This window comes from Physeter macrocephalus, chromosome 11 (genome assembly GCF_002837175.3).
Source record: "Physeter macrocephalus isolate SW-GA chromosome 11, ASM283717v5, whole genome shotgun sequence".
In the NCBI taxonomy this organism is placed as follows: Eukaryota; Metazoa; Chordata; class Mammalia; order Artiodactyla; family Physeteridae; genus Physeter; species Physeter macrocephalus.
The window spans coordinates 45,332,583-45,342,603 of NC_041224.1; the positions used below are offsets into that span (position 1 = coordinate 45,332,583).

The 10,021-nt window shown below is 40.4% G+C and overlaps 1 protein-coding gene across 2 annotated transcripts in view; it reads right to left on the reverse strand.

The window, feature by feature from the left end:
• Positions 1 to 6,808, reverse strand: part of LEO1 (LEO1 homolog, Paf1/RNA polymerase II complex component) — a 47,936-nt gene extending 41,128 nt beyond the window's left edge. Inside the window, exon 1 of one of the 2 annotated variants that reach the window (XM_024128765.2) lies at positions 6,679 to 6,806. In XM_024128765.2, coding sequence (XP_023984533.1) covers positions 6,679 to 6,736 — 58 coding nt within the window. In that variant the 5' untranslated portion in view covers positions 6,737 to 6,806. Of the gene's footprint in view, positions 1 to 6,678 lie in introns of both variants that reach the window. The other variant, XM_028495958.2, reaches the window with a different exon arrangement.
• Positions 6,809 to 10,021: the final 3,213 nt, after the last annotated feature.

Here is a 10,021-nt window from a genome sequence, read left to right on the forward strand (position 1 = left end):
GCAGGGGTTGAGAGTCCGCCTGCCGATTCAGGGGACACGGGTTCGTGCCCCGGTCCGGGAGGATCCCACGTGCCGTGGAGCGGCTGGGCCCGAGGGCCAGGGCCGCTGAGCCTGCGCGTCCGGAGCCTGTGCTCCGAAATGGCAGAGGCCACGACAGTGAGAGGCCCGCGTACCACAAAAAAAAAAAAAAAAAAAAGTTACTAAAACTAAAAATATACAGACAAAGAAACAAGAAGGGAATCACAACAGTATACTACAGAAAAAGCAGTCATAAAGGAAGACAGTAATAAGAAGAATTGAAGAACAAAAGAGACATGACATAGAAAACAAATATCAAAATGGCAGAAGTCCTTCCTTACTGGTAATTACTTTAAACATAAATAAATCAACTGCTCCAATAAAAAGGCAGAAATTGGCAGGATGAATTTTAAAAATGATCCATCCTAGGACTTCCCTGGTGGACCCGTGGTTAAGAATCCGCCTGCCAATGCAGGGGACAAAGGTTCGAGCCCTGGTCCGGGAAGATCCCACATGCCGCGGAGCAACTAAGCCCGTGCACCACAACTACGGAGCCTGCGCTCTAGAGCCCACAAGCCACAGCTACTGAAGCCCATGTGCCTAGAGCCCGTGCTCTGCAACAAGAGAAGCCACCGCAATGAGAAGCCCACGCACCGCAACAAAGAACAGCCCCTGCTCCCTGCAACTAGAGAAAGGCCGCATGCACCAGCAAAGATCCAACGCAGCCAAAAATAAATAAATAATTTTTTTAAAAAAAGATCCATCTATATGCTGTCTACAGGACAGTCTCTTTAGAACCAATACACAAATAGGTTGAAAGTGAAAAAAATGGAAAAAGATATTCCATGTAAACAGTAACCAAAAAGCACAGTAGTTATACTAATATCAGGCAAAATAAGTCTTAAGATAAACTGTTACAAAAGACAAAAAAGGACATAATAAAATGATAAAAGGGTCAATCCAACATGAAGATATAATAATTTAAAACATATATGCACCTGCATGTAAATCAACGAAGTTACAACACACCCTCACACCGTACACAAAAATAAACTCAAAATGGCTTAAAGACTTAAATATAAGACATGACACCATAAAACTCCTAGAAGAGAACACAGGCAAAAAATTCTGACATAAATTGTACCAATGTTTTCTTAGGTCAGTCTACCAAGGCAATAGAAATAAAAGCAAAAAGAAACAAATGGGACCTAATCAAACTTACAAGCTTTTGCACAGCAAAGGAAACCATAAGCAAAATGAAAAGACAACATACAGACTGGGAGAAAATATTTGCAAATGATGTGACCAACAGGGCTTAATTTCCAAAATATACCAATAGCTCATACAACTCAATAACAAAAAAACTACCCAATCCAAAAATGGGCAGAAGACCTAAATAGACATTTCTCCGAAGAAGTCATACAGATGGCCAAGAAGCACATGAAAAGCTGCTCAACATCACTGATTATTAGAGAAAGGCAAATTAAAACTACAATGAGGTATCACCTTGCACCAGTCAGAATGGTCATCATCAAAAAATCTACAAACAGTAAATGCTGGGAGGGTGTGGAGGCAGAAGATCTAAACAGACATTTCTCCAAAGATGACATACAGATGGCCAACAGGAACATGAAAAGATGCTCAACATGGCTAATTATTAGGAAAATGCAAATCAAAACTACAATGAGGTACCACGTCACATCAGTCAGAATGGCCATCATTAAAAAAGTCTACAGATAACAAATGCTGGAGAGGGTGTGGAGAAAGGGAACCTTCCTACACTGTTGGTGTGAAAGTAAATTGGTGCAGCCACTAAGGAGAACAGTACGGAGGTTCCTCAAAAAACTAAAATCAGAGTTGCCATATGATCCAACAATGCTACTCCTGGGCAAATATCCGGACAAAACTATAATTCAAAAAGATACATGCACTCCTATGTTCATAGCAGCACTGTTCACAATAGCCAAGACATGGAAACAACCTAAATGTCCATAGATAGATGAATGGATAAAGAAGATGGAGACATATATATATGATATATATATAAACATATATATGTATACACACAATGGAATATAAAAAAAATGAAATAATGCCATTTGCAGCTACATGGATGGACCTAGAGATAATCCTACTAAGTGAAGTAAGTCAGAAAGAAAAAGACAAATACCATAGGATATCACTTATATGTGGAATCTAAAATATGACACAAATGAAATTATCTATGAAACAGAAAAAGACTCACAGGCATAGAGAACAGACCTGTGGTTGCGAAGGGGGAGTGGGTGTGGGAGAGGGTTGGATTGTGAGTTTGGGACTAGCAGATGCAAACTATTATATACACTGAGTTGGCCACAAAGTTCATTCGGTTTTAAGTAAAAATAAAACACACATTTTTCATTTTCACCAAGAACTTTATTAAATGTATTCATTAACCAAACAAACTTTTTGGCCAACCCAACAGAATGAATAAACAACAAGGTCCTATTGCATAGCACAGGGAACTATATTCAATATCCTGTAATAAATCATAATGGAAAAGAATATGAAAAAAATGTAATATATATGTATAAGTATATATGTATAATATATAACTGAATCACTGTGCTGTACACCAGAAACTAACACACATTTTAAATCAACTACACGTCAATAAAAAAATATATATATATATGCACCAAAAGAAAAAAAACACCAACAGAATTGAAGGAAGAAAGAGACAGTTCAACAATGACAATTGGAAACTTCAAATACCCCACTTTCAATAATGGTCAGAACAAAAAGATCAGTAAGGAAACAGAGGACTTGAAAAATGCTATAAAACAACCAGACATAATAGACAGCAGTAGAACTCTCCACTCAACAGGAGAATATGCATTCTTCCCAACTGCACATGCAACATTCTCCAAGACAGACCATAATTTTAGGACACAAAACAAGTCTCAATAAATTTGAAAAGACTAAAATAATACAAAGTATGTTCTCTGACCACAACAGAATGAAGCTGAAATCAATCACAGAAAAAAATCTGGAAAATTCACAAATATGTGGAAATTAAACAATGCACTCAAACAATCAAGGAGGCAAAGAAGAAATCACAGGGGAAATTAGAAAATATTTTGACATGAATGAAAATGATAACAAAGCCTACCAATAGTTAAGGGATGCAGGGAAAGCAGTGCTAAAAAGGAAATTTGTAGGGCTTCCCTGGTGGCACAGTGGTTAAGAATCCGCCTGCCAAAGCAGGAGACACGGGTTTGATCCCTGGTCCGGGAAGATCCCACAGGCCGCGGAGCAACTAAGCCCATGTGCCACAATTACTGAGGCTGTGCTCTAGAGCCCGCAAGCCACAACTACTGAAGCCCCCGCACCTAGAGCCCATGCTCTGCAACAAGAGAAGCCACCGCAATGAGAAGCCCGTGCACCGCAACGAAGAGTAGCCCCCGCCCACCTCAACTAAAGAAAGCCCGTGAGCAGCAACGAAGACCCAACGCAGCCATAAATAAATAAATAAATAATATTTTTTTAAAAAGGAAATTTGTAGCTATAAACACATACATTAAAAAACAAAACAAAACTCAAACTGATAATCTAACCTTTCACTTTAAGGAACTAGAAAAAGAAAACTAAACCCAAAGCAAGCAGAAGGAAAAAAAATAATAAAGATTAGAGCAGAGATAAATAAAATAAAGAACAGAAAAAAATAATAGAATCAATGAAACCAAAAGTTCACTCTTTAAAAATTTAAGATTGACACACCTTTAGCTAGGCTAACCAGGGGGAAAAAAAACCCTCAAATTACTAAAATCAGGAATGGAAGTGGGGATTTTACTACAAATTTTTCATAAAATGAGACTAAAAGAGAACACTATAAACAACTGTATACCAACAAGTTAGATAATTTAGATGAAATGGATTAATTCCTAGAAATACACAATCTACCAAAACTGACTCAAGATGAAACAAAATCTGAATAGACCTATAACAAGTAGAGTTTGAATCAGTAATCAAAAAGTTTCCAACAAACAAAAGCCAGGACAACATGGCTTCACTGGTGAATCCTATCAAACATTTAGAGAAGAATTAATCCCTATCCTTCTCAAACTCTTCCAAAAACTTGAGCAAACGGAACATTTCCTAACACATTCTAAGCCAGCATTACCCCGATACCAAAGCCAGACGAAAAATCACAAAAAAGGAAAACCACAGACCAATATCCCTCATAAATATGTATGCAAAAATAGTATCAAAATACTAGCAAACCAAATCCAACAACATATTAAAAGGATATACACCATGACCAAGTGGAATTTACCCTAGGAATACAAGACTGATTCAACATCTAAAAATCAAAATGAAACACAATATTAATAAAGGAAAAAATTTTGATCATCGTAATTGATACAGAAGAGACATTTGACAAAAGTCAACACCCTTTCATGATAAAACTACTCAACAAACTAGGAATCGAAGGTCATTACCTCAACGTAATAAAGGGCATCTACAAAAAACCCACAGCTAACATCATATGTGGTAGTAAAGAAATGGATGCTTTTTCCCAAAGATTAGGAAAAAGACAAAGATGTCCACTCTCACCCTTCTATTCAACATTATACAGAAAGTTCTAGCTGGGGTAATTAATGAAGAAAAATAAATAAAAGGCATCCAAATTGGAAAGGAGGAAGTAAAACCATCTCTACTCACAGATGACATGATCTTATACGTAGAAAATCCTAAAGAATACACACACATCCCAAACAACTATTAGAGCTAATATATTCCACAAGGTTGCAGGATACAAAATTAGCAAACAAAAATCAGCTGTATTTCTACACAGTAGCAATGAACAATCCAAAAATGAAATTAAGAAAACAATTCCACTTGCAACAGTATCCAAAATGAAATACTTAGGAATAAATTTAACCTAGGAAGTGCAGGACTTATACAATAAAAACTACAAAACATCGTTGAAAGAAATTAAAGAAGACCTGGCACATTTATACATGAAAGAAACACACTGGGCCTAGGTAGGAATTCTACCCACTCTTATACCAAGAAATCTGTTAAGTGTAGTTATTTTCTACGTCTGTCTTAGCCCAGGGAAATAATGAAATATGATGATATAACAGGAGTTACCTTGCCACATCCATTCTACGTTCAGGACCAACAGCAACCTTCAAGGACAGATTTGGAAGTAAATCCTAGAGAGTTCTATAATCTAATGGTAAGAGGGAAGAATGCAGCAGTAGACTTACAAGAAGGTAAAAACATGAAGCCCAGAGAAGCAACCATCTCCATACATCACTTCCCCATACCCTGAGTTTGCAATGGGAAAGCACTGCAGGGTACCTCCACTATTGCTTCTACCCATCCAATTATTTATCAAGTATGCATTAAGCACTGACGTAAGCTGAGGGCGGGGCGGGGGGGGGGAACGATCTTTTCATCATTATATCCCCTACATCTAGCAAAGTAGCTGAAACATGACAGGGGATCTATAAATGCTGAATGAACAACTTCATGGAAGTGAGTCACGGGAGGGTTCACATGGTTCTGTGCCTTGAAGGGTGAACAGGATATGGACAAGTACAGATGAAGGGGAAAGGAAAACAGCAAAGTGAGTGTAACAAGAATTAGTGTACTGGGCTCTATACTTCCAGACATCCTGACTAGAAATAACATTCTGGATGTCCATCCTGGTAGAGCCCTCACACTAAACTTCCACCTGGTGCTCCCTTAACTATACTCTAAAAAGTATGAATAAACTGAAGCTGGAGAAAGAGAAAAACAACCACGATAATGCACTATGCTAAGGAAAAAAGTAGATACTACATTACTTTGAGCCTGGGGACTCGCAAGAATTCTGAACTTGGTCTTGGGCCCCTTCTGACTTCAAATATCTCCTATTCATATTTCAAACTCAAATACCCAGTCTTTGTGCCAGAAAGACTTCCTTGCACCATAAACATACACTCACTAATTCATTTCACCATCAAATCCTTCATCTCTTCTCTCCAAACACAGACCTCCTATGCTCCCCAATCTAATATCACCGACTCAAGAAATTCTAGTTTCTGCACAGGGTCTCGGAGGACACATTATCTTCTGCGTGTAACGCCTACATGCAGCCCTACCTCGGTATCCTTCCCAATCTCCTCACCCAGACATCTCAAACTCCCCAACACGCCACGCTCTGGTTTCATTCAAGAGGACATTCTGAGCCCCTCTGCAAATTCACCCATCCCATCCCCATGTTCTCGAACACCTAATTTCCATTCATTCACAGGAGCCCTTACTCTGCGCTGGCCTGTGCAAGGCAGGACAGAGCAGGACTCCAAGGTTCCTCCTCCGGCTGCGCTGGCTCGCCCGGCCTCCACCCCTACCCCGCGCCCCGTTCGCTCCACACGCTCCCAGGCACGACTTGCTCCATGGACACCAAGAACCTCGAGGTACACACTCTGCGTCTGTCACTACATTCCCGCCCTCCGGGGGGAGGCTGGCACCGCCGAGAGTGCAGGGGGAGCTGAGGCAGGAGTGGAGGAAGAGCCACCACTCACCCGCGGCGCCGGAGCGCTCGCAGACCCGGAACCGGACCGCTGTCGAGCTCCCGCCGCAGAAGCCCCGCCACGCTCGCCTCCACCCAAGCCCAGCCGACCCCACCTTTACGCTCAGGATCGCTGTCGGCGTCGCTCCCAAAAAGGTCCTCCATATCCGCCATTGCCGCGCACGTCAGCTGTCTGCACCTGGGGCGGCTCCGCCGCTGTCTTTACGGCACGGAACCAACGAAACGCGACAGTGTCGCAAAGATTCGCTACAAGTTGGTTTTTCAGCTACATTGTATAGAGTGCGCAGTGAACCTGCACTTGTCGGCTCTCTTACGTCAGCAATCCTGCGCTTTCGTCAATACCCGTTCTTATTCGCGGGGATTCTCATCGGGGTACACCTGGTCTGGGTGTCAGTGGAGCGGGCCGCAGTTGGGAGCTCCCCACAGGGCTTGGGACCGTGTTAAACCAGCCAGGAGTCAGGCCTGAAGTCCTTTGTTTCGTATTGATTAGGGGTTTTCAAATTGTTGCAAACTCCAACGTGCTTTTGTTTCTGTGGGTCATATCTATTGCTATTTACTGTAATAGTAATTAAGGCAGAAAATTTTAAAACTCGTTTAAAAATAATAAACAGGTTAACATAAATAGCATTTAAAAATTTTAACCGACTGTATTTTTTCTAAAACAAAACAAAAAAAATTGAAGAGTGGAATTGTTTTAGTTTTGAAAATATCTTTAGTGTGTGTCTCGAATGAAAACAGCTGAATTCTCATACCTGCTTCTACATTCAATCTTTTGAGAAAGGTTTTGGTTGAAGCTTGTGAAGAAAATCTGACCTAACACACGTATGTTTGTGATCGGGAAAGGGAGGGCCTCTCGTACCCCCAAAAGGGTCTTCTTCGGCCCACTCTTTAACAACCGCCGCTTTAGAGCAGTGTATCTCAGACATCAAAATTGTCCCATCCTAACCCGGTATACACTTTTATGTATAAAATTGAAATAAATAATTCACAAAACAATACTGATTACTAAGATGCAGTCTGAGATTTCCTATTCTCTTTTATTCTACTTAAGCTTGTTTTTAATGCTGACAGGTGGTGCATCCACTAAATTGATTTCGTGATTTACTAATGGATTGCAGCTTGCAACTAGAGAAACACTATTTAGAGGGTTCCACTGGCTTGTTTATTTTTTCGGGAAAAAGTTTAATTTTGCTAGGAAATGTGGCTATACTTGTACCTTATAAAATCTGACAGTAATAGAATTTTCATAATAGGTCAGTGCTAGATAAACCCTCTTGCTTTACAGAAGCTCAAAGAAATGAAGTGACTTGCACATGTGAAACAACTAGGTCGTTTTTAGGAAGCTTAAAATTTTAGTCGTCAAAAATGTACATCCTGAAAAAAAAAATGTACATCCTGGGGCTTCCCTGGTGGCACAGTGGTTAAGATTCCGCCTGCCAATGCAGGGGACATGGGTTCGAGCCCTGGTCCGGGAAGATCCCACATGCCGCAGAGCAACTAAGCCCGTGTGCCACAACTACTGAGCCTGCACTCTAGAGCCTGTGAGCCACAACTATTGAGCCCGCATGCCACGACTACTGAAGCCTGTGCACCTAGAGCCTGTGCTCCACAACAAGAGAAGCCACTGCAGAGAAGCCTGCACACCGCAACAAAGAGTAGCCCCCGCTCACCTCAACTAGAGAAAGCCCGTGCAGCAACAAAGACCCAATGCAGCCAAAAATAAATAAATAAAATAAATAAATATTTTTTTTTAAAGTACATCCTGTGTTAAGATCTTACCCGATTAGCCCAACATGAGGGTTGGTTGGTTAGTTGGTTGGTTTTCAATATGAGGGTTTTGATCTTGGACGAGCAACAGTAGATTTTTAGTTTGGAGGTTATGAGATATATTTTTGTTGCAAATAGGAGTAACTGATGGTTCAAATGGATAAGAGGTGGGACTGAGTATGTTATCCTAGAGCTATTGTGTATAAAGTGGATGATGTAAGAGTAGGTAGATGGGATCATGTTAAAACTTTCTGGAATACTGGAAAAACAAGTATTCTATCTGATTGTGATTCAGTTTCATTTTCATTTGGAATACCATCCTTGAAAAGTGCATTGAGGACTTCCCTGGTGGCACAGTGGTTAAGAATCCGCCTGCCAATGCAGGGGACATGGGTTCGATCCCTGGTCCGGGAAGATCCCACATGCACGGAGCAACTAAGCCCATGCACCACAACTACTGAGGCTGTGCTCTAGAGCCCGTGAGCCACAACTACTGAGCCCACACGCCTAGAGCCTCTGCAACAAGAGAAGCCACCGCAATGAGAAGCCCGTGCACTGCAACAAAGAGTAGCCCCGCTCACCGCTACTAGAGAAAGCCTGCACGCAGCAACAAAGACCGAACACAGCCAAAAAAAAAGTGCATTGATTAAATCTTAACAAATTGAATTACAGTGAGGCCTGCTGAATCACCCTAACCATATTCTTGACTAGCAGAATTAATGTGTTTATCCCATATGAATAGTGCAAAACAAATAACTTCTGGTTCTTTGTTTTTGTTTCTGCTATACTTCGTGCTGACCACTACTCTTCAAGTTGTCTTTCTTCAGACAGGATATAATACATTCAATTAGATTTCAACTAAATCAATCACAATCATTTTCTGGTACTGCTTGCTTGAGGTTACACCCAGATCACTATCATTGATGTTTAGAGTATTAAAATCACCTTTTTATTTACTACCAGAGATGGAGAAGTTTATCCTATTGGGTTTGTGTTTTACTAATTTAACTTTGGGTATTAAGATGATCTCTTGCTTTGCTCTCAGGGATGGAGAATTTCATCTGTTAGGTGTGTAACTGGATAAAACATCTCCAGGGTAGCTTTATCATTTTTCCCAGTTTTTGAGAGTTTGTCTTTTTCCCATGTTCTGCCTTCATAAGATCCTCAAAATAGTGATCAATACCCCCTAGTCAAAGAACAAAGATTCAACTAGGTTGATTAACACAATAGAATATAACACGACACAATTAGTGTACAAACACTTTTATAAGGTAACTAAATATCTTTAAAATTTCTGAAATCTATGCTTACACCAAGTTTTAAAACAGGAATATGTGTTTTAAAAATCTGTATAACATCTTAAAGACTTAGAGGAGAAACAACAGCTTGATTAAACAATACATTAACTGCAAATTCACTCCATTTACGGTAAACTGCTACTCCATGGGAGGATCATGTGGCTTGTTTCTGAGTACTTTGTGGAAGGAGCTAGCTTTTAGAAGGGGCAGATTGATCTGAACTAAAGAGAAGGAGAAGTCCCAAGGTCTTTCTCTACAGCAGTAAGTGAACAATGGGGCAGCTCATTTCTTGGAAGGTGCAGAGCATTCACTTATCATCTGCCTTAACTGAGTCCCTGCAATGGGTGCTATAGGGATATAAAAATAATAGCAA